The sequence below is a fragment of the Aricia agestis genome, chromosome Z (genome assembly GCF_905147365.1).
Source record: "Aricia agestis chromosome Z, ilAriAges1.1, whole genome shotgun sequence".
Taxonomy (NCBI): Eukaryota; Metazoa; Arthropoda; class Insecta; order Lepidoptera; family Lycaenidae; genus Aricia; species Aricia agestis.
This window is the reverse complement of record NC_056428.1, coordinates 22,476,335-22,502,808: the sequence shown is the minus strand read 5'-3', so window position 1 is coordinate 22,502,808 and position 26,474 is coordinate 22,476,335. Positions and strand designations below refer to the sequence as shown.

The following is a 26,474-nucleotide window of genomic DNA, read 5'->3' as shown; positions in this document are numbered from 1 at the left end:
CTTCGTTTGCAATGTTAGAATAATTCATTTCATATTAATGTTTCAAAAACAATATTATGTTATTATATACACCTACTTATATTTCTTAAACGACGTAACATTGACTTGATTTACCTACAACATTTTAATGATAGATATAATAATTTGTTAAATAAGTTGCGAAATAAATAAATATAGGTACGTTAATAATATTTGATAGGCAGTGAATACTTAATTATAACAAAATAAAGATTAAAAATGCAGGATCTGTGAATAAATTAATATAAAAAATAATATAGACATTTCTTAATTAGTTGGACCACAGAGATAGATAGTAAGTACTAAAATTATGTAAGTACATTTTTTTTCATTTCCATAATTTTTTATATATTTTTTTTGTATTTTGTTTGATTTATGTAACACTGAAGCGCTTATACTATTAATTTAATTGCAGAAAATATAATGGAATCCCGAATCCTTTGTGTCCATTTTAATCTCTCTGGCATTTTTTCTCGAGGTTGTCGATGCGTTTCTTTAGCAGTATAATAGTGTCTTCTAAGTCATTTTGGGACCTGGTGAGAGCGTTCAATCGCCGACTATTTTCCGAAGTGCTGTGGCGCCTCGTTTCACGACGAACTCTATTGTTATCAGTGTCATAATCGTCATCAACATTACAAGACTCGCAGTCAGTCCAAAATCGGAGGTCAATCGAAGGTAAGTCTTCGCATGAAATAAGACCGTCCTGTACTTCGGGTAGCAAGAATACGTTCTCGCCGATCGTGTCAATGTTGTCGCCGTTATCGCATAAAACGCGCGCCAAGCTCGTTTTCTGGATCTGCTTCAATTGGTCCGCTTTGAAGACTGAAGGATTCTCATACCAGAAACGATCACCGTCTCGCAATCGCTTAAATTGCTCAATAAGGATGCATCTAAACAGAGGACCGACCTTTCCACCATCGACTTGGTCTTCCAAAATTCCTCCAACCCAAACATCAATGTTGTGTACGGATCCGTAAAGCTTTTGAAGTTTATCTCTAACAGATTTATCGGAAATTTCGTTAACCAAGTCGTCAAAGTCGTTCACCTCACTCATGTTGCACACTTGCCTCCACTTCGTGTATGGTGGTATGGCATGGTCACGGCCTCGCTGGATGTTAATAGCGGCAAGATCGAGAGCAACTGCATGGACAGCGTAAAATAATTTCTCAGTGAGTTCTGAGTTCAAGTTTTGGGTGGATGTCTTCAATTTCGCTGGAGTTGTAAACATTCCTCTCATTAAAGGATCTACGCCACCTTCTTCTACCAATCTCCAAGGAGCAAAGAATGCATTTCTTAGCAGTAAATGGCCTTGTGGTATTTCTTCGAAATTTTCGTCGTAGCGGTGTAGTATCGGATTAATTAAAGAATGTCCGAATCGCAAACCGGCTGTGGCGAACACATTTGAAATTGATGGATTTATATTCGGATTATATTCTTTGTATTTTCCTAGTTGCTCGTAACCCTCTGGTCCTAGAATGAGAGGCAGCCAGTCCTTGTAAGTAATCACTTGCATTTGGGCTCCAACTATTTTCCTTGCCTCCTGATATACCCTATCTCCATCCCAGAATGGGTTAAAGGATTTTAATTGATTTGCAATTCTATTATGTTCTCGCATCCATATTGTGTGCATAGCAGCCAAACTAACTTGTTCATTGGCTCTGATGTCTCCAGCAACGAAACACCTTCGTGTGCTCTCTTGTAAATTAAGCCTGCAATCCATACCGTTAATTCCTATTGTAGGCAGCAAAGGTTTTCGTCCAGGGAACACAGCTCCAACTCGTAGTGTTCCGTTGCTGTTGGTCAAGTCACGTAAATCTTCAGCGACTTCCTTTTCAAATCCGTAAACTTGAGATGCATCAATATAGGAAGTAAGTTGATTAACTTGTTCTCTGGGCTGAATTTTACCGAAAAGAGTAGATGTCATTCCAGAACCACATACGGAACTAGTACGAATAAAATCAATGCAACGACGATTAGTGACCCTAGGATCGTTCTCTGGTACGTCAATCGGAAAACACGGTGCAGCATAATCACAAGTCTTTTTACAATCAACTCCATCCCAAGTTTGGGAACTCACAGACGGAAGAGCGTGGTCCAAATCATGATCAAGCCATTGACCCCATTGCATAGTCATATGGGTTATTTTAATGTCCTCGGATATCTCAGTAGTGGTTATAATGGTGGTTGAAACCAGCCTCGCACTTGGTAAAGAGAATCCGTTATATTTAATATCTTTATTCCATCCGGTTGGTTGACTGAAACCATTTTCGTATATAGGAAAAAGTATACGACGAAATCCTGTGAGTGATGCACCCCATGTGGGATGGTCAAAATTATTACAACTGCCATCAATGCTTCGGTACTTGCCATGATAGCACATATCTGAGCAGTCTCTAGACTCTCTATGTGCCACACAGCCTGACAAACGCGCAATAACTTCTAAGTGTTGTGGTGATAAAATGTTTTCATAATTGAAAGGCTCCACGGATGTAACTTTTAAGCCAGACTGTATGAAACCTTTAACTTTATCCAAGGTTCTTTCATATATTTCGGCCGCTCTTGCAACTTCTCTCGCTGGAGCGTTAGGGAATCTCGTAATTCTATAAAGATCGTTAATATTATTTGTACCATTCGAATTATTGAACAACTGGTCTATCGTTCTGGCAATAGCTTGATCAACATCTCGAGTTGCCTCTGTCAAAGCAATATTTACATATTCGTCCCCGGGTAAAATGCGGTCTTTCACGGTCAAAAATACTGAAGCCGTGTCTCTGCCGTACTCATTGAATACTGAACATTCGTAGTTTCCAGTATCTGTCAAAGAAACGTTGTTTATGACTAAGCTTCCTATAAGCGTGACACTCAATCGTCTACTTGGTACTACACGATTGCCATCCTTTCTCCATTCAATAGATGCTGGTTCATCGCTTTCAAATTCACAAGGTAGTTGAATTTGGGTTTCTTTAAATGCATCAGTGTCTTCTGGCCGTACTACTATTTTCGGTGGGCCAATTATAAGTTGCTGCACTTTAAGTACAGCTGATATTTCAGTCAACCCTTCCGTGTTTTCAGCCCTGCAATGGTACAAACCATCATCGTCTTCAGACACTTCAATGATAGTGAGGTTTTGATTTTCATCACTCAACTCAATATTTTCGCTGGGGGGTAGAACCATAGTATTTCTATACCAAGTTATGCTAGGTTTTGGTACACCCCTCGCTTTACAGTAAAAGTGAGCCGTGTCCCCGATAGTAACGGTTTGATCTTGTGGAACTGTCAAAAATGCAGGAGCAACTGAAACAAAAAAATAAATATGAGAAATGTTAAAATTTCAGCAAAACATGAATGTAAAATGTTCACAAGTAAAATATTGTATTCCAGTCACCCATCACTTCCAGCGAAACTGTAGCTGAAATTTTTCCGTTGATGTTTTCCGCTTGACATGTGTAGGTTCCGGCGTCTTCGTTTTGAACATTCTCAATAAATATGGATCCATTGTGAGACATCGAGATTTTGTCGGTGAGTACAATTCGCTCCCCATTGAAATACCAAGATATGTGAGGTGGGGGATTTCCTCGGGCGACACAATCGAAGTGAACTATCGGTTCTTCAACCTTCGCTATTTGTTTTCTCGGCAAAATTGTAAATACCGGGTAACCTACAAAGATATTTAAAATTAAATTATTGTCAGAATTTCATTAACGAATTAAGAACTAAGCAAACAATTACCATTTTCATCGGGTTTGCTTTGCACGATCATTCTCGCTGGCTTGGATCTCGCTTCACCGGCGGGGTTTTTGGCCGTACATTCGAATACTCCAACGTCGTTTTCGTCAGCTTCGTGAACCATAAGGGATCCATTATTTAGTACTTCATATCGCGAAGAGTCGGTAGGAAGGATGGTGGAGTCACGGTACCAGACAATTTCCGGTTCCGGTTCCCCGCTAGCAGCGCAGCTGAACATCGCGTTGTCTCCAAAATTGATGACCACGTCCGTCGGATCAGACATTATCTCCGGATGTTCTGAAAAACGTAACAGAGTGGTTAATCAAAATGCATTCGCTAGTTTCGATAGCGAAATTGGATCTAAAAATGTAAGAGATTTGACAAAAAGCATCACCAAGTGTCATGGCGCTTGCGATGCTTTATGTATACTAGCTACCGAGCTTTGGTCGGTATTCGATGAAAATTACATTTTCTAAAAATGATTCCTAGCTAGATCGATTTATCGGCCCCGAAACACCCTATATACTAAATTTCATGAAAATCGTTGGAACCCGGTATTAGATACTGTCGTTATTTAATAAATCCGACTCAATAAAGGACATTTTATAACAAATAAATACTTTTTAAAACCATAAAGTTAATATACCTAGCAGAATAGAGCAACAATCTCAAGATGTCAAACGAAACCGAAATTGGTTTTATATTCTGTGTGTAAAGATATGTGTAGGTACGTATACACTTTCACAAGCATGATTGAACATGATTTCTATGAGAATAAATTGTTTCTCTATTCCGCTAGGTATATTAACTTTATGGTTTAAACTGAGAGACAAGACATTTTCTGAAACTACCCTTTTTTGAATTCCCTAACGCATAGTAAGTAGGTCACATAATGTAATGAAGTTTATCTTACGGCAGTGGAAATCTTTCTCCTTCATTGCTGCTAGCGACGTTCCAGTTGCTTTTTCCGGTTCATAGCAGGTAGCCGCTATACTCATGTCCTGGTGTTCGGACAACATGCGCACAAACCAGAGCATAGAACAGTCGCAGATCAGAGCGTTGCTGTCCAATCTTAGCTTGTGCAGCTTGGGGTTACCGCGGAAAGAACCAGGCGGTATGGTCTTTAGGTTATTGTTGTGTAAATACCTGAAAATAGTTGTCGTTAGTAGCTGGTCAGCAATGGTAATAAGAAAAGAATCAAGTTTTAACGTACAGCCTTTCCAATCTCGGCAGGTTCGAAAATGTTTCCGGCTCGATCTGATGAATTTCATTGACATGGAGATATCTGAAACCAAAAAAATAATTGCGGTGAGATATATACGAATTTATATAATAAAAATATAAAATACGGAATACTTATTTGCAAAACTAAAACATTCCATCATTTCAATCAATTCGCTTTAAAACGGTTTACAAAATAAGCACATTTTTCTCATCTCGTTTACATGTAAATGTAAAAGTTTGTATGTTCATCAATCATGTCGAGCAGCTGCATCTCTGTGGATTTAACCGTACTTTTATAAAGATTGATTTAAGTTAAGAATTTAGAACGGCGAATATCTTCACTTCACTTCACATAAAGTCGCATGTTCAAATTTACTGGATGGATTAAGAAGAGAATTAATTTATGAATAATTATACTTCGATGGATTTTAATTGGAATAGCTCTTGTCAGTCGTAAGGAGTCTAGGATCATTAAAAGATAATTATTATTTTTAACAAAAAATTAAAACTGACTTCCAAGGTAAAAACAATAATAACATCCTTTAAATAATATGAACTAAAAAGTATTAAATATTTTTTCCTAACTAATAGTGCCTTTTTCCGAATTCGGCTAAAACTCAACTATTTCTGTACTCAATCTTCATCATTTTGAAGTCGGTACCAGATATACTTAGCTGAATCTTCAGTCTGCCAGAATATTTGAAACTTTTTTAACTGGCACCATCAACCAGAAAACTTTTTTCACGTACGCTGCCTAAACTATAAAAGATAGAACCATAAAATGTTCAAAGTAATTGTAGATCTTTTAAATATCTACAAAAAAGTCCACGACACACTATACCTATCTATGTTGAGTGAGGCACAATAACCATTTTTTTATTATAAAATCTTGAAATGTTTTGGACTACATTTATATGCCTTTATTTTACTCATGGCATTAATTCTTATCAAAATAAATGATTTCATTACTAAGTACAGTTAATGTAGATAATATTATAGTACTTCATTAATTCATTACGTTTTGAATGACTATTATTTTTTAGTGCTATTTTAATTAATTTCTATAACTATAAATCTCTAATAGCGGCAGCCAGCTGCCAGCATAACAATTATAGAAGATCAATTGTGTCTGAAGTATAATTAATGCATATTTTTAAATCTACACTATTTCTGCTGAACATAGGCTATAGCCTATAATTAATTATTAATGAGAGAAAAAAGGGAACCGTATTAACATTAATGTTAATTGTGTAAAAAAACTACCAAAATATTCCATATATTGTAAGCTTTATAAATTATAGACTCAAAGTGATGTACTTACTAGAGTCTTATAAGTTATAGAGGACATTAATATCAACGTAAAAGTCCGCGATATCGTATGTCTGACTATTACAATTATTATCCTACTTTTTAATCTAAAAAAAAATATTCACAGCCGAACATATAACCTCCTCCTTTTTGGAAGTCGGTGAAATATATGCAATAGTAACGTTGCGCCGGTACAAACCAGGCCAAATTACTTACCAGCTATAGCTTAGTTGGTATTTACCAGATTTAATAATAATAATTGAATTATATTTTGATCAAGTGTAACAATAATTATCCCAACCATTACATTTACCACGTTTACTTAATCACGTTTACTTTAACATGCAGATTGACTAAGAAATAAAGATTGAAAAAAATATATTTAAAAATCAATGTCCACCCGTGCGAAGCCGGGACGGGCCGCTAGTATTGTATCTAGGATAAACGTCGCGTTGGTTATCTGTCACTGCGTTTCTGAAAACGCAACGAACCGTTCACTGTCAAACAGATAAGCAGTACCATAATTTGCCGTTAGATGGGTCTTTTAAAATTTGCTATTTTTAAATTAGGATTATTACTAGTTTTATTTACGAATACGAATATTTACGAATAAGCGAATACTACGAAGATTTTATTTAGGGGTAAGTAAATAATTAAATAAGAATTGTTTTAGTTATAAATTAATAAAATTGGCTATTTAAATTCGATATTCAATTTTCATGAGATGCACACTGAATAAAAATGCTGCAATTTGCAAAATTTGCAAATCATTTACTTACCTCTAGTACATATTATTATGTAGTTTTCATACAACCACAGTCCACATCACAGAACACAATAATATTTCTAACGGAGAACCAAATCAACATCTGTTTGTACTTTGTAAAGACAAGACTGCCTGCTCTTTCATTTTGTTAGTTTAGTTGCTTTGTTTAGGCCAGACAATGCACTTTTTTGGGTCTTACCACTTGCGAATCGCGTCAGCAAAAATTACACTACCGAATTTAATTAAAAAAAAACTCGAGTATCTACTCGTTAAAAGAAACAAAAATAAAATATACTTACCTTTGTTTAAGTACTTTTGAACTATTTTTTACGGTTATAACTTTATAATTTTTATTATATAACTGTAGATACGTTATTGAAAACGGCCGTAAGTTTCTAGGTAAGTACTCAAATATTAGAAATAAACTCCAATACTTTCAAATCAGACTCTGATGAGCTGCTCGTATTCATCATGTTAATTTTGATATTTTAACTGACAATTTTATAATAAGCTAAAACCTAAAGGTTTATGTAATTTGCTTGAAGCAAAACGTCAAATAAAGTTATGAAATCGATAAACGGCACACATTGGCCAGTTAAGTTAACCTGCGCTGAAACGGAGTTTATCTTACATTGCGATGTTCAGAAACGCACTTTCTTAGTTTATCGAACCAATAGCGCTAACGAATAAATAAACTGCCGTTAAAAGTTCCTCAGAAACCGGGCATAATTCAGCTACTCCACAGAATTCACATTTGTACACGCTACTGTAATTAAACTAAGTTTCTATTGAACACATTAACTTATAAGTAGGGAATTATATTGTAAAAGAAACACAAGCACGAATATTTGTTCGTAATTTATTAATTTGACAACTATGCACTATTTCGCTACATATCCACCAATAGGAGGGTGAATATGTGTACGAATTCGGACATCTACCGGTCCATAGCATTTGTATGACTCGAGCGATCTTTACACGAAATATTTCGAGTGTGAAGTTTTGAGAATACACAAACTATTAGCAACAAATTATATCGTGCAGGAAACCGGTCTCGAACGCTTCAACTCCCAAGCGGCCACATGTGGTGTACGAATTGGGACATCTATAACCGGTCCCACCGTTCGACTCGAGACACCGTTCGGCCCCAGGTGCGCGTGGTCTATGGTGGTTGCATACTAAGGTATCAACTACCATAAAAAATATCATATCTCGATGGCAGCCGCGGCCTGGCCGCCTATTATCGAAGCAACTTACTTCTCAGAAGTAATGTCAAATGTGTGCCTTACGCTCTGGAGTTAAGGCTGAATTTGTTATGTTCAATTTTGGTGACATTGGTGTCACACAATCTTGCGTTTTGGTAGCATATGCTTAGGATGCTTCTTATAAAACCAAAATCACCATATGTGCAATGGTGCAATGGTTTGCAATGGTTTGAGACTGTTTCTTAACTGTTAAAGTTAGAACTAACATTAAACTTGTTCATTTGCTCCATGTTACATTCATTGGTATACCTACCTACTGTTATATTTCAGTGCGTATCTGTTTTCTTTTTTTTTCTCGTAAACATAAAATACCTCACATTAATTAGATCATAAGCTTTTGTTATTATTGAGTGTTTAACTGTGAAAACGTGTAAATGGTGTTAAGTGTTTGTGTAGTATCTAAGATTGTAAATCAAATCACTGTATGTTTTCCTGATAAAATAAAATAAAAAATAAAAAATAAAAAAATATATGTTTCCATATAAATTTCGAGGAGTTCCTTCGATTACTCATGGATCCCATCATCAGGTCACCACTTTTGTAAACATGGTACCAAATTGGAGTGAAACCTAATACAACAAGATAAAAATTTCGAAAATCAGTTCACAAACGGCGGAGTAATCGTTGAACATACAAAAAAAAAAACTCCACAGCCGAACATTTATCCTCCTCCTTTTTGGAAGTCGGTTAAAAAGGTTAGCATCCATAGTCCGGCTTACGGCTTACGGTAAGAAATATCTCCAGGAAATGCGAGGCAATATTGGCTGTGAGCTCCTTAAGATATGCTTGACTGATTTTAATATTCTGTCGTTTCTGATTTACTAACAAGATTTCGTACTTCATGGATAAATATTTCATTTTACAGGGAAAATATGCAAATTAAAAGTGGCTTTAACTAAGACATTGAGTTATGGTGATATATATCGATATTTTATTCTGAAGAAGCGCTAAGTAATTTTAGAAATGCTTTCAGTCGTCAGGTTTAGGAGACAGTAAGTTTGGGGCTTATTTATTACCTAAAATATATTTTTTTGTTTGAAGGTTATAGGAAATGCTTATTTTATGTAGGTATACCAAAAGTAGAGCAATATTACAGCATATAATATGGTAAAAGAAGCTTAAACCAGGATTAAAGTAATATATCCCTCCAAAAACATTTCATGTAATATGCTACCTCGACGACCACAAAAGGTTTGCCCTGTGAAAAAGACATCAGATCTAATGTAGAGCCAAGCTTCTGAATCCACGCGGCCTAACTCTATCGACCCGAAAATCGACCCTAACTCCACAAACTCTACATAATATCAGAAAGTTTGTATGACTTCGCTGTTTCGCTAACGTCGTGGAGGCGAATATTTAGTTTCTAATCTGAAGTAAGTAACGAAACAGCCGAGCCATACATACTTACTGATATGTAGAATTTGTTGGAGTTAGGGTTGATAGAGTAGAGTACGAACGCGTAGGTTTAGAAGCTTGGCTTTACATTACATCTGATGTCTTTTTCACAGGGCAAACCTTTTGTGGTCGTCAAGGTAACATTTTACTTGAAATGTTTTTAGTGAGATTTCAGTCCTTTTTAGAATTTAGGACTTCGATGTCTGTCTGTCCGTCTGTCTGTTTTCAGGATGTACCTCAAGAACCGCTATAGCTAGAGTGCTGAAATTTTGACAGATTGTGTATATCTGTTGCTGCTATAACAACAAATACTAAAAACAAAATTTTAACTTCCATTACTTATTTTACGGCGTATTACTAAAGTTCGGCGTATTTTAGATATCAATAATATCTAAAGTATTAAACCTATTCAATTGAGACTTTGTATGTTTAATAAGACTATTAATTGACATCATATCCTGAGAATATAAACTATATGGTACATCGGTAACCAATTCTATGAAGGTTAAAAAAAAACGGCGAAATTCTTCGAGCAAAAGGTAGGTAGTGCCCTTGCGCTTCGCTTGGCTCGTCTCAGTGGGGACACTACCGTGTCCTCAGATCACTCCAAATCTACTCCGACTCAACTCATAGGATTTTATTGAAATGTGTGACTTATAATGTGTTACAATACGTTAGACACGAGTCCATTACGCTATAAAATATGGACAAATTCACTTTTTTTAGGTTGGTGTGAAGATCTCAATACTTACGAAAGTACCTTCTATCGAAAAAATTGATTCATAGGCAGATGATGGACCTACGTCATTTGGTCGGCTTATGTCAATTCAATGTTAGTGTCTAAACACACTAACCCGAAAAAACGCGGCCGAAGTTCGGCATGATTTCGGCCTAGCGTGCGTAGGCGTGATTGGTCGGATGGTTTTGACATAAACAGACCAAATTACATGAGTCCAACCAAATTATGTTACTCCTGCCTATGAATGAACTTTTCTGGTAGTATATTACTATCACAGAAGTTGGTTCAGAGGCAGATGGCGCCCATGGCGGTATGGTATTCACTGCTCGACCGGGGATGCCCTTGGCGTTTAACCTTCTTTACAAATAAAAAGAAAAAAGGTACTTACAGCTGCTCCAAATGCACCATGCCATGGAACACGTCGGAGTCGATATGCTGGATTCTGTTCCTGTACAGGAAGAGATACTTCAGCCGCCGTAGACCGTAGAAGACTCCAGAACGGAGCTCCCGTAGCTTGTTGTCGTTGAGTAGCAGCGAGCGAAGTCGGTGGAGATGGCTGAAGATGTCCGGTGCTATGTCGTAGATGAGATTGAAGCGAAGGTCTCTGAAACAAGAGTTTATAAGTTCTTTAAAGAGCCTATTTACTCACCCACTGCTGGGTAAAGCCAACAAGTTTTTTTTAATAGCATATACTGCTCAAGCCGGGGGTCGCGGGTTTGAATCAGTTCTAAATAAGTTTTCAATGTTCCTGGGTCATGGCCTGGGTCATGGATGCATGGGTGTAGCGAGGTACGGGTAGGGGGTACAGGCCCCCCCCCCCTCCTACAAAAGCGATCGGTCGCTAACGCTCACGAGTTTCATACCTAAACTTGGAGCAGAGAGAGATGCGGAGTGCAATTCAATCCCAGTTCGCTCGCTCATACTTGCGGGCGCTGCTGGTAAAGGAGAACTGTCAAAAATAGCGTTTTTGTATGATGACAGCGTTAGTTCCTTTTTTCGCCACGTTCATATTTTTAAACCTTGTCGAGGTTATTGTTAAATATGGCGTCCATTATTGACTTTAACCAAAGATTTGACATTTTGGATTGTAGTTAAAGTTATACTTAAAGTTACAGTTATAGTTAAAGTAAGTTGGTGCAACCCATCCTTAGAAATCAGACGAATAAATTGTGGTGAGCCTTTCAGCGACTTCTAATGGGTTCGTTTTATCACGTGAAAACACCCCTTCAAGTTTTAGACCATAAACATTTTATTACCATAAGTAGACCATTATGTTAACGATGGCCGTAACCAGTAAGTTTACATTACCATTTTTAATATGAATTTACTTCCAAACTCGTGGTATCACTCTGGGAACTCTGTAATTTACTTGGGCACACACAAAGTTTTCTCTCGTGCAGGATAAGTGGCAAGACTAGTGCACATTGTGAGTACTTTGATTCAGTATTTCAAGTGAGTTACATTTCAGATTTGAAATTGTTTCAATTTGTAGAGTTTCTGCAGAGTAGACAGAATGATAGAGTATGCCGACTTAGAACTGATGTTGAAATTTTTAAGTTTGACGTATTATGACGAAAATCGTCGCTAGGGTTGTTACCTTGTGACCTACGAATTTAAAACTATGACATATTCGCTGGACGTGTTCCTCTTTGGTCGTATTGTTGTTTGTGTTTTGGCACATGCGATTAAAATTGGCAGAATCCAATTTTGAAATCTTTATTTTAAATATTTAAAAATAAATTATATCAGCCAGCACGAGGCACATTCCGTTCATAATCCTAGTGAAACCCGACGAATTTGACAGATACTGAAACCTGTCCGTTTCTTTGCAGTCGAACTACTGGTAGTTATGTCTATTGTGGTTTCTGGGAGTATGACATAATATAGCTGCAATCACAGACATAGAGCAAGATAGACACCGCATGTCACTTTTTAGTTTTTTCCTACCTACTACTGTGACGTACCGATGATTACAATGATCGTGTTCGTTATCTAGGCCAACGTTTCTATTTGAATTTCTACAGCTCAATACGGCACTTTTAGGCATTTAGACATTTTTAAAATTCCGATTGACGTCCGATTCTGTTAGCAGACTAAAATACAGACTTTCGAAAGACGAGCATTGCTCATCATTTGGGAATCTATGTCTGTGGCTGCAATGTTTTCACGTTAGAGAGTAGAGGCAGCATATACACTAGACAGTAAACCAAAAGTTTTGTTCGACGTTTGACAACGTTTCTGTCAATATTCTGATTTGACATGCAACATGTCGGAATTGGACAAATTATTTACTGTTTGTGCTACTAGCGCCCTCTGCTCCAACCTTTGCATAATATTCCCCATTTACAAATTTCACTGCGCAAAGTAAACGACATTTTAGTTTTTGCACCACCCATACTGAGTTTAGAAGTGTTGTCTTTGAAATAAGACTACCTAGATAGATTGTAGGTAGATGTTATTGATGCTTGCTTCCCACTGCTAGACACCCTCAAAGTCTAATACTTTAAGAAAGTTTAAGGGTGGGAAGCAACTGTCAAAAATGTCCGGCACTGGAAGACGAGTTTCCTCCACTCACTGCGAAGAATATAAGCTATGAAATTGAGCTTTACTCTCGGAGGTCAGGTAGACCTTCAGAACTGGATACCTCCTAAAGTAACCGCAACCGAAACTCCATAGTTCCTGGTCGTTCTTACCTCTGTAAAGGTCACAAACAGGTAAACTTTCAGCTTTACGAGAAGAAGGAATGTCTAGCCCTCGCGGGCTCTTGGTCCAAAATGTATGTAATGATTTGTTGTTATTTTCCACCTTTTTTGTAAAAGGTGGCCCCGTGCGAGTTTCTAAGGCTCTAAACACACTAGGCTGAATTACGCGTTTACGCCACGTTTAAATTGCATACAAAATACGGGCCGAATACGAGGGGTGACACACTATTACGTCGCGTTTTGTATGCGTTTGACATTTGCGGCGGAAATTACGCCGGCGTAATTCAGCCTCGTGTGTTTAGACACTTACGCCGGTTTTTCTCGGCGGGGTAGTTCCCGAACCGGTGGTAGGCCTCATGTAGACACGACGTTCTAAAAGTGTTAACTTTGTTAACCTATCTTATATATAAAAATGGATTTTCAAATGTGTTAGTCGCGCTAAAACTCGAAAACAGCTGAACGGATTGGGCTGATTTTAGTCTTAAAATATTCGTAGAAGTCCAGGGAAGGTTTAAAGTGATACGAAGTTCACCGGCGGGACAGCTAGTTTGGAAATAAATATTTTTGTTTTTTTTTTATTTATCTAAATAGCGGCGCGATCGCGCTACTATTTACATACATTTGCTTGTACTGTCGCGGTGTAGCCGCCAAACCGCGCGTTCAGGCCGCATATAAATTCAGCCTTATACGTGATAGCGAAAATTTTCAGAGAGAGTCTTTAAAATTTTACCCTGCATGCCGCATGCGTAAGTTTGAGATATTACTAATCGTTTGCCAAAATAAAATACCTTCTTATAAACGTAAAAATAAATATAATCCAGACTGGGACAGGCGGACTATAAAGTGTGGGTTTTCATCAATATTGGCCGTTCAAGTGGTTTGCGAGTGACGACTTCCTTCTACGAGTAGAATAATATGGCCACAGATTACTAAATAAATAGTTTGAGGATATGGCGCTTAGAAGTAGGAATATATCAAACTATTTTTAGTACTTATATCTATCGATATAAGTATCATAATAATCCTATTCACCTTAAAAAACTGTGAGATTTTCAAAATCATCACGGGAGGTTGTTTGAAAAATTATTTTAAAAATTTCAGTCCAGTGTTCTATCGAATATTGTTTACTGGCAACACGCACTTGCTCGATTTATATCATGTTAGATGCCTCAGGCGCTTGGCATGTTTTGCCACACGTGTATCACTGGCACAACATTTTCCGATACTTTACTGTAGCGATAGCGTACTCAAACATTATTCTTTCGCAAGTAATAAAAGGAATGGCCATTCTAAAATCGTTGAAAAGACTTTTCGAACGGTGAAAGTTGGATACTTCATCGCTATTTACTAAAATCTATATAAAAACTAACTATAAAACTTAAAGGTGACTGAATGATTGACATAGTGATCTATCAACGCACAGCCCAAACCACTGGACGGATCGGGCTGAAAAAAAATCTATACCTACCGAATATTATAAAACTGAAGAGTATGTTTGCTTAAATGCGTTAATCTATTTATTCCTTGGATATATTAATTATATTCAACGATTCCTTCGTTTATTGTGAACCAATTTCGACAAAATTTTGCAAGGAGTTAGGAACCATTCTTCTTTTAGATCAATATTCGAGTTTGTCGAGAGATTTAAAAATAAAAATTTATAGGTAGAGATTAGAGGTAAGTAAGTATATTATTATTATTTTTAACAAAAAATTAAAACCGACTTTCAAGGTAAAAACAATAATAATATGAACTAAAAAGTATTAAATAAACTAATATATATAAAAAATCTTAACTATTTCTGTACATACTACAGTCTTCATTACTTTGAAGTCGGTACCAGCTAATTTTATCGTGAGTTCAGTCAATGTCAGAATATCTGAAGCTTTTGGGACTGGTACCGACTTCAAAGTCCCCGAAAAGTCAAAAGAAATCCCCGAACCTGTATCTTGTAACCTGTATTCTTTTGGGTACCTTCAGATCCAGGGTATAACCTGGTGCGAAATCTTACTTTTTGGTAGCATTTACCTCGAATGCTTCAGAAAAAATTGAAATCACTATATGTTTTGATACAAATTTTAAGGAGTCCCCTCGATTCCTCCAGGATCCCATCATCAGATCACCACTTTTGTGAACATGGTACCAAATTCGAGTTAAACCCTATACAACACAAAAAGAATTTTGAAAATCGGATCACAAACGGCTGATTTATCGTTGAACATACAAAAAAAAAAATACATACAGCCGAACGTATAACCTCCTCCTTTTTGGAAGTCGGTAAAAATCGAAGGAAAGTCAATCCTGTACAATGTACATACTTAGTATATTTTTAAAGACTACTTGGAGCATGATCTACAAATTACAATTGATATCTTAGCCAAAAAAATAGTTTTTAGAATTTTTGTCTGTTTGTCTGCATTTATGTCCGGGATAAACTGAAAAAGTACTGCATGGATTAACATTTTGCATGGTCGGGTCAAGATATTCAAAAAATTATCCATCTCTGTTATTAATTATTATACTATGACGCGGACGAAGTCGCGGGCAACAGCAACAGCTCTCCCGTTCATATTCTAAGCTTGAGAGATATCAGATATTGTTCAGGATATCGGGTGAGATAATTTCTATGTACCGAATTGAGATCTTCGCTGCCAATTATGTAATTGGAATATCTAGTCTATCTAGTCATGCGGTTACCGGATAAAATATAGATGCAGCATTTGAATTTTGAATATTCAGCCAATAGCTTTGTCCACACTACGCCTTTTTTTGTTCATCAAGGGCATGCGTTATAGCGCAGTCAACATCGCACGTGAGGCATGCCCGCGACGCTATGACACTTTTCTTTCCAACGCTGGTGTATTTTGACGCATTCAATTATTGAATATGTCAAACGAAAATTGAATAAAAAGATGATGACGAAAATTGAAGTTGAAATTGCATAGTGTGGACATGTACCTATTTGAATAATACCTACTAAGACCTTATCGACATTTGAACATGTGTGTATATATTCTTTCCTTGTCTGTCAAGTCACTTTTATAACGTGTTAGACAAGTGCATAACATTTTCCTATAACTATAACGACTAGTTGATATGCTTCAAAGCTCTACCCCTGAAAAAACATATTTTTTTAAAATACCATTTTGTCAGCAGAGTCACAAAAAGTCAAGTTATTTTCGTTTATTTTTTATTAGCAATTCTTTTTCTTAACTACAAACTGCACTAAAACTAGCTTAAACATCAGTATAAGCTAGTTTTAGTGCAGTTAAAATAACCTAGTGTAGGTTAAAAGCACTTTTCATAATTCAGACATAACTATGTGATAGAGTTAGCTCTAACATAATCCACAGTTATGAAGAGTATAGGTGTACCAGAATCTGATGGCAAAAATAGGCAAAAAGTGAGAAAATAAATTGGCTTTAGCAATACCGGGGTTAAAACATTTTGATCCTTTTTTTTTTCATTTTGTGAGTGAAACATTTATGATTGTGGTTATTAATCGTTTAAATATCATTATCTCTCTGACTACAACGATAGATCATAGAGTTAACGAGATATTTAACCAACCACTACCTGAACAGGCAACGGTAATATTGGCACAGTAAACCCCAAGGAAACTAACCAAGTCATATACAATAATTTGCAACAATGAAGCAAGCATGACAATTAAATCACGCAAATAAATTTTAATAACTGTAACAATGCATCAAGTTATTGACGGGTAAGGCTAGGTGTACACGATAAGGCTTTTAACCGCAGCGGTTGCGGAAGTATGGACAAACGCGCGGGCGCTAAACTCGGTCCCTGTGTAATAAACATCAAAATTGTTAATGTCAAACCAATCTCGAATGTTTCATAAAAACTTGACTTTTGGTTGTCGTATATAATACGTGAGAAATCAGATTTCAATACCGTGAATCGTGGTAACTAGTCACATGTCGGAAGCCTATACAAGTAAGGTGACGCCGTGTAAAGGGAAAAACCGTGTTGGATATTATGTTTTAGATTGCTTGTTTTCTATGAGCGGCCGGCCCGGCCTCTCATAGAAATCAAGCAATGGAACAGCAAAAAATGGAAAGGGCGTAAGCGTCAAAATAGTTTTTGTCGCGTAATTTAAAAACCAAGAATACATTTCATATTATAAGCTATGGGTAAATTAAAGACGTGTAAGCTTTAGCCAATTTATGTACAAATTTTGGAAGCTTAAATCACTCTCCTCTATTGGCAAAATAGGAATCCCTTTTTTTACAGATGCCTTTTTGATTGATTCTTCTGTGTAATAAAAGTTGACCAATCGCGTGTTATGCTATGGTTAATTCAAAGACAAAGACATGATGAATACTGACAATGGACTTTAATTTCTTAGCTTTAGTCATTGCTGAGAAAAATCGATATCGCTACAGCCAAATTATCAAGGCGTCGCCTTAATGTGACACGCTCGAGCTTGTCGCGAATTCCCCTCTTCCTCTCCTTTAAGGAGGGGCCTTAACTATGAGGATACTATATTGCTGTCGCATAGGATTCAGCTGGGTACAAGCTGAATTCATATTTGATTAAAATAGTTGAGCGCGGATTAGTAAATCTATAAAGAGATATATTTTTACAATCGCACAGAATCCTTGTAATATGCGGGTGCACCGTGAAAACCTAGCTTTAACTCTCCAGAAAAAATATTTCGCAATATTATTTAAACGATCATTAATCAAATTGGGCTCGGGAGCCCTTGTTCATTATTTCGTACAGAAGTTTATTTATAAGCACTTTTTATTACATCTGTAGCGAACTCGTAAATCTGAATTGTTTGCGTTTTACAAGGATTACTGCTCAATACTTGACCATACTTGTTTAGATTTGAAATATTAGGTGTTCCGTTCCGCTAAATAAGTCAAATGAAACGTACTTTTTCCCGCAAAAAAAGTATCATAATAATATTATATCATAATAATAATCTGACCCGTGGTCAGGTACTCTTAGATATATTTTTTTGATGCGCAGGGAAACTCTTTATGGGTGTCCCGGGTTGAGGATGTGCCTCAGTTAAGCTGAAGCACCCCGGGAGTATGTGGGACTCCCGACGAGAAGCGTCGGGCTTACCCACTAAAACCACCTGCGGTTTGCCTTCAGCCGCATATGGAGGGATGTCCTGGATCTGTCTAACACAAGACTCCCTCCACACTACGTCATAAGGGACCGGACTTCCACCAAAGGGAACGCTTCGGCAAACTGAAGCATTCCCCTCGGCGCCGGGGCTAGCTAAGCCGGACAGGTTCCCATCCTGACCCGGAGCCCAATGGGACGGAAGTTATTGGAGGTTTGCATAGCGACTCCTCCGCACTCCCGTCCTACGCCGGCGGAGCGTAACGGAGGAAGGGTCATCCTCTCTGTTCCGCTCCGTGGCCTCTTTCTGTGAAAGGATGGTTTCACAGAAAGAGACCGCCGCCTGTCAAGCCTCATCACTCTCGAGCATGCAGCGCACCATGCTCGGGCGTGAGAGGTCTCCACCTAGCACCACCACGAGATCATGGCGCTGCACGGCCCAAGGATCGCACACCTCAAGGGTGTGCTACTCAGATATATTATATTCTGTGCCAAAGTACCATCGAACAAATTGATTCCTAGGCAGTTGACGGGCCTATGTCATGTGGTCGGCTTAAATGTCAATTCAATGTTATCTGTGATGTGATCGGTCGGATGCATAAACTTATTATATATAAGTTTATGGTCGGATGGGTTCGACTTAACGCGACCAAATTACTCATCTCCATCATCTGCCTAGGAATTAACTTCTCTGATAGTACATAAGAAATCGGTCTACTAGTTCATGAGATTATAGCGTTCAAACGAACAAAATCTCCAGCTTTATAAGAAATACAAGTTGCCTTTTGTATTTTATTTTGGTGTTCTTACTGTGCTGTATGGCGAGTGTTTAACTTTAATCCTTAATTAAGTATATCAGAGCGGGTAAATTCCGAGTTTTCCGACTTCACAGAACTTAGTCCTCGGCTTAGGAATCGGGTTGCATTCTGTCAATACTCTAATGCTTGAATCCCGATTTTCCGAATCAAATTTAACCAGGCGTATTTCGGATAGTCGAAAATACATATCGCCGCTCTAAAAAAAACTTTAATAACTTTCGTATTTATTTATCCATACTAACATTTTAAATGCGAAAGTGTGTCTGTCTGTCTGTAACCTCTTTACGCGCAAACTGCTGAAACGATTTTGCTGAAATTTGGCATGGAGATACTCTGAGTCCCGGGAAAGGACATAGAATACTTTTCATTCCGGAAAAATAAACGGCTCCCGTGAGATAAAAGAATAAAGTAGTAATAAAAATCGTCCAAGTGCGAGTTGGACTCGCCCATGAAGGTTTCCGCAGCAGCGATAAGGTTTATTTTTATGAAATTATTTTTTTTTTTTATTTTTTTTTATTTATGTATTTCAGTTGATTTAATGAAAGTTAAAGTATAGCTCTCATAGTTTCGGAGAAAAGTGGCTGTGACATATGGACGGACAGACAGACAGACAGACATGACGAATCAATATGGGTTCCGTTTTTTGCCATTTGGCTACGGAACCCTAAAAACGCAACTAAATAAAAACTCCCTGACGTTTCGCAAAAAGATGCGCCAACATAAAATTGATATGTATAGACGAATAAGTCCGGATAATTGGATTTTTTTAATGCGATTTTTAAACCTTTTTAGATGCGGCCCCCTCTTCGTATGAAGAAATATTTTGGGACCCCTCACCCTTTGTTTTTTTAACAATATATCCTTTGTTAAAATTTCGTATAATGTAATAGATGTATAAAAGACTAGCTGTCCCGGCAAACGTTGTTTTGACCATATCTTATATCTTTAAACGAGCAATTCTTGTATATATATATATATATGTACAATAGGAATCTCGAAATCGGCTCCAATGATTTTCATGAAATTTAGTATATAGGGGGTTTCGGGGGCGATAAATCGATCTAGCTAGGAATCATTTTTAGAAAATGTCATTTTATTCGTTTTTTAGGGTTCCGTACCTCAAAAGGAAAAAACGGAACCCTTATAGGATCACTTTGTTGTCCGTCTGTCCGTCCGTCCGTCTGTCAAGACCCTTTTTCTCAGGGACGCGTGGAGGTATGAAGCTGAAATTTATATCAATTACTTAGGTCTACTGTCCCTTGAAGCTGTGAAAAAATCAAACTTCTAAGCCAACGCAATCAAAAGATACAGCCGTTTATGCCGCAAATTTTCGACACTTGCAAGGGAATCAAAACCTACAGGGTGCTTCCCGTGAACTCAGAATCTTGAAATTTGGTACGAAGCAACGTCTTATAGCATAGATAAAGGAAAAATTACGAAAACCATAAATTTTTAGTTACATCACATAATATATTTTTTTTTAATAATTTTAAACTTACTACCCATTTCCTCATAAACGCGTAGAGGTATTAAATTGAAATTCATACCAAATACTCAGGTCTATAATACCTTTAAGCTGTCGGAACCCTCGGTGCGCGAGTCCGACTCGCACTTGGCCGGTTTTATTTATCAAATACCGCGCAAAGCTCGGTCAAATAGCTAGTATTATTTTATTGAAGTGTCTAATATAATATTATTTAAAGTATACGCCATGGTCGTCCGACCTGGCTCTCTTAGGAATTTTCAAATATTTAAGAAAATGTTCTAGCTCCTTCGATCATCGATATAATAAAAGATATTATAATAGATCTAAACTCCCCTTGATGACGCCCACTTTGTAACGGGACGTGCAGTAGAAATCGTAATACATATTTTAATTTCGCCATAACTTCAAAAGCAAACGTCCAATTTTAGTCATTCTAAGACCAAATATTATTATCTACGTACTTAGTGATTAAATAATTTATTTTGATAAGGATTAATAGCATGAGTAAAATAAATGCGTTTAAATGTAGTCCAAAAAAATTCAAGATTTTTTAAATAAAAAAAATGTTGTGCCTCACTAGTAGATGTTCTATCTTTTATAGTTTTGGCAGCGTACGTAAAATAAGTAACATCTTTGGTCGATTTTTTACATTTTGTCTCCGAAAACCCCAATTTTATTTCGGAAACCTATTTTTTCCTAAATAAAAGTTAGCCTTTGTTACTCGTGGATAATGAAGCTTTCGAATGATGAAAGAATTTAAAAAATCGGTCTAGAAGTTTTTGAGCCTATTCATTACAATTATACAAACAAAGATTTCCTTTTTATAATATTTGTGTAGATTATCAGATAATCGAGATTCTACTGTACCTACATTATGCCAGCCGATCGTCAAATCGAACTACATAATTGCAAACTTTTCCTTTGTAAGGGCGCAGCGTTGGACCTAATACGTATTGATGGCAAAAGGCTAATTTACTTAGAATTTATTTCAACTCTTCCAATGTGTCCGCTGTCTGCACACCGACACCGAAATTATGCGCCTTAATGTTTGTATAACACAGGGGTTCCCAAACTTATTTTGTCTACTGCCCACTTTCAAAACAAATTGTTTTAGCGCCCCATATGTTTCAGTTTAAAATGCATCCAGATGAAATACATCACCCCCCAAGCCTCTACACAACGCCCCCATTGTTTATTGTTTTTGACTGGGCTTCATGACGCTTAAGCGTTTCTCTTATTAAAACCATAGAAATGTAAAGTAACTCTTAAATCAACGCAACTGCTACTTTGACAGCGAACTATAAGGGCAGTAGCGGTGTTAGGGGGGGGATGCAGGGCGCCAGATAAAAATGGGCGCTGAAGGCACACAAAGGGGCACCAATTTTTTCAGCACTACCAGCACCCTGAGCTCCGATAAATTTTAGCCCAGGGCGCTGTAGTGCTTAAACCGGTCCTGTATTAGGGACATGTCATACACATCCTAAATCACTTTGTTTTATTACAACCTGTGTGTATGTAGAGAGTGCAATCCCGATCTCGTGGGATTCCGATATCGCGAGATCACGTGTAATTTTTCGGGATTGATTTCGGAGCATAACCAGGGGGGTGTGCCAAAATCTATTCGTTTTCGCTTCGTTATAGAATCGCCGATGAAAATGTACGGAATTTACGTTCGTTAGTATGACGTTGACGTTCGACTCGTATGTCAATTCCATACATTTTGACCGGCGATTCTATAACGAAGCGAAAACGAAAAAGTTTCGGCTAAATGGCATGATCGAAGAGTTTCCAATCCCGTTATTATGATGAGATCCCGTTCGTAACGGGATTGGAAACTCTTCGACTTACGAGCGTAGAGTCCTTTTATCGTACGTGTCCTTTTACGTGTATCCACCAGCCTTAGATACATTTTCCTAGGCTTTTGTTTTTAATCTATTGCATAGCCTTTATCACGGACTTTGAGCGCGGCGACCGAATCAAGAAATTCCGTAAAGAAAATAACACACCCCACTCCGACGATGCGGCGTTACCAGACTTCGGCACAGTGTTTGTGTGCGTGCGACTAGACGTATGCCAATTTAAATTGCATAAGTTGCAGTTAATTGCCACCCTATTGTAGTTGTAGTGGAAGGAACATGTGGAGTCAGAAAAAGTTATAGAAATTAGTTGCCATTAAAGTATTTCCGTAATTAGTCAGTTGTATGAAGTTTCCGAGTTAAGACTTATCTGGCTCTGTTTCTGACAGAACGTTACGGTCTACGTATGTTACGTATTAACGTGTATGTGAACTATTTTAATTAGGCATTTCATATACGTAACTTATGCCTAAACTTACCGCCGCACTCATTACTTTAGTTAAGTGAGTTTAATTTTTAAAACACTTCGTCAAGTTATAGTTAAGAAAGCATCAAAATATATCTGAAGGCTTAATTTTACAACCAATAGTACTAAACTGTACTCGGCGAACCGAGGCGGTAGCGGTCATTTGCCTTTTTAACCCCCGACAAAAAAGAGGGGTGTTATTACTCTATAGTTGGTACTACTAATATATTAGTCTACTAGAATCAAAAACCGCCATGTCCAATTTAATCATTATTGGACATTGCGGTTTTTGATTCTAGTAGACTCATGTATTCTCTGTCTATAGGCGCTAAATGAATAATGCTCGCACTGCAGTATTTAGAATATTTAAGAATAATATTGACCTCTTATAAAGAAACAGATTATTACAGATTCATCGGAAAACCTCTTTTTAACTCTTAGAATGATAATCTCCAACTTTTTATGAGTTCGAAGTGAATTCGGTTCACATCGAGTATGCAAAATACGATATCGCCCTTATCGATTAGGAACAATATTATAAAATCGTTTACGAACACGCGTAGCATGGCCTTAGTGATTTCTGTGGAAGAATAGTCAGACAGATTGACAAAAAATATCTGCCTTGTTGTTACAAAACTCTGCTAGTATATTTTCTTCCTTTGACATTTCTACTGGGGTAACGAACGAATAAACCTATCTTTGTCTCGCAAACACAACGATAAAGTGGTCTTTTTTAGCCCGGCCGCACATTGTCCGAAATTTCTGATACGAAACAGTTGAAGGTCCGCGCTCTCTTACATTTTGTACTGAGCCGAGTGAGCTCGAACTCGCCGGAAGGATATTTCGGATAGTGTGCGGGGTGGCGCGGGCGGTCCGGCGAAATTCAACTGTTTCTGATCAGAATTCGGACAATGTGCGGCCGGGCTTAAGCAGCCATTGAGTTGGATGCAAGCACGAAAGGCCGGATTTATGTTTTTATGAGTATAGGCCACTTTAATTTTTGCCACTCCTATGTAGGTACGAATTCTGCCGCCATAATAGGACGCCGCCGACCCCCCTAGTACGCTATAGGACGCTGCCGCCCATAGGCCATGACCTATACTGCCTAATGCCTATACATAAATTCAGAGCTAGTTGGATGTCTAAGTTAAAGCTACTAAGTTTATGACGGAAGCATAATAAACGCGATCATTGTTGTCTGGACCACATGAATAGACGTGCCTTGTGATGCATATCAGACGCGCCTTCCTATTATAGTTTTGACCTTCGTTCATGCGTAAACTTTGCTGATTTCAAATCTCCTAAAAGTCAATTACAGCTATCAAAGATGGCAAAATGCTAGTTGTTTTTTCCTTTGTTTTATGAAACTCTTTCATACAAACAGTTTTTCAGGTATTGATCACATCTGACGATATTGGAAAAAATTTAGAAACGTGTGAACCATGAAAATTCTGGCTTTGACTGACATAAAACTGTAGAGAATTGAGTGACTAATACCATTCGTCAGTCCATCAGTCAAACGAAAGTTATGATTGATGGAATTGACTGACCGGGGCACAGGGCATGACTGTCTAATCGGTGGGGTGGAAGGGATGCGGTGAGCCAATACCAGATTTAAATGTTATAAAATGTTGGTAAGTATTTACTATTAGTGTAGGAGCACTCATAACATCTAACAGTTCCTAGCAAAATATAACAATTGACAACATTTCTTAGTGAATGTTTTTATGTTAGAAAATGTTTAAGTACTTAAACATTTTCTAACGACGGTGTGGGAGCACCATTAGGCCGATTGTCCACTGCGTACCACTAATAGCACGCGATATAAAATTTAGATAACGCCGCTCGCGCTGCTCCCAAAACTAGTATCGAAATTATTTTAACCAACAATGGAGGAAATTAGGCAAATCTCGAAATACGCATAGGATCACAAAAAATATTGAATGGTACGTTAATGACTTAAGGCGCTGTGGCTGTCGCAACTACGTAAAATGCGTAAATACACTACGTAAACATTTAAAAAAATATATCTTAATTTGTAATAGACTTTTTTGCAGTCAGTACTTGTGGGCGTTTTATCTTTCGGGGAGGACCGAATGTCATAGGCCTGCATCCTTGTCACTCTTGTTACAAATAATATTGGTATCTCGCACTTGACTACGTAGATATACTTTTAGTTTCTGTGTGTGAGTAATGTTTTGAGTGTATTGTTTTAGGATTGCTTTTCAAATGACATATTTTTAGTGTACACCACTTCTATCTCAGTTTAAATAGAATTCTTTGACAGTAAGTACATTATTCAATACTAGATACTATTACACAGGGTGTAACAAAACTAATGTGATATAACTTTAGGGTAAGTATTCGGTACAGTACAGCTATACCTAGTGATTATACAGGTACTTATACTACATAGAGAACAAAACAATTTTCCTTTGTATATACGAGTATAATATCTTCAAACACTTACATTATATATTTCAAATTCTCTTTGACAGTTCGGTTTCAAATATACATTTAAAATTAAAAACCGCAGAAATGTTCTGAAAAATAATTTTAATTTCAATCCAGGAAACCAAAAACGCGTCTCTTCTGCTACTATTACCGCATCATTATCTGAAATTAATTTCATTTCCAACAAGCCCGGACTAATTTCACTGGCTTTAATTTATTATACTCTGTATTAAAAACCAAAAAATGAAAGATTTTAACCTGAATTTAAAATAGCTATCCTTATTGTTTAGGTAGAGATGCTTAATTTGGCCGTTACTAGGTATAGGGTTTGTTTATTAGTACCTAAATAGTAAGGCTTCTTACAGGTGAACGGCACGTCGTTGACGTGACGCCGTGAACGCCGGCTGAGCTAAGCAACTAATATACTTAACTTTATATAATAGTAAATTAACCTGATTATAAAATATTATTATTATTTCATTTATTTATTTAAAAACTTTGTGCACTACTTAACTTATCAAATCTGGGAGCAGGGCAGTGTTCCAGCCAAACTTTTTAGCAAAGGCACGGCCGTAGCATACTTTTCTCGATCTGGGAGCACGGCAGTGCTCCAGCCAAGCTTTTTAGCAAAGGCACGGCCATGGGCGTAGCCAGGTTCTGGGCCAGGGAAGGGCAAATTACCCAGATTCTGGGCCAGGGGGGGAGCAAATCAGATTTTTTATAAGCTAGGTGTTTATAAAGAATACAAAAATAATATTTTTTTGTTGTATAAGTATTATTGTATTGCAAACAAATGGCAAAAATTCGTTTTCTTAATTTTTAATTTTTATATATAAAGTAGTAGATAATATAATATAATAATATAATATAATATATATAAAATATGATTATATAAATATGAATGCGGTACGCCCATGGGCACGGCCGTAGCATACTTTTCTCGAAGCGGTTCGCGACTTTTTCACACCCCCATTATCTTCGATGTTAACAAAGCCAGGGATAGAATTTCGGTGACTAGGAGCAAGTATTAAAACTAGCTTAACCTCCAAATTACATAACATTTCGATAAATAGTTTAATAGTTACGGATGATCAAAGTTACTACATTTTGTCACTCACTGACTGACAGATCATCAAAATTCTAACTTATGA

The 26,474-nt window shown here is 37.2% G+C and overlaps 1 protein-coding gene across 1 annotated transcript in view; it reads right to left on the bottom strand.

The window, feature by feature from the left end:
• Positions 1-287: 287 nt before the first annotated feature.
• The window catches only part of LOC121739065 (peroxidasin), a 110,951-nt gene continuing 84,764 nt past the window's right edge, over positions 288-26,474 (bottom strand). Inside the window, exons 2-7 of the mRNA XM_042131378.1 lie at positions 10,830-11,045; positions 4,958-5,029; positions 4,658-4,890; positions 3,748-4,041; positions 3,404-3,676; positions 288-3,312 (exon numbers count right to left, since the gene is read on the bottom strand). Coding sequence (XP_041987312.1) covers positions 470-3,312; positions 3,404-3,676; positions 3,748-4,041; positions 4,658-4,890; positions 4,958-5,029; positions 10,830-11,045 — 3,931 coding nt within the window. The 3' untranslated portion in view covers positions 288-469. The remainder of the gene's footprint in view (positions 3,313-3,403; positions 3,677-3,747; positions 4,042-4,657; positions 4,891-4,957; positions 5,030-10,829; positions 11,046-26,474) is intronic.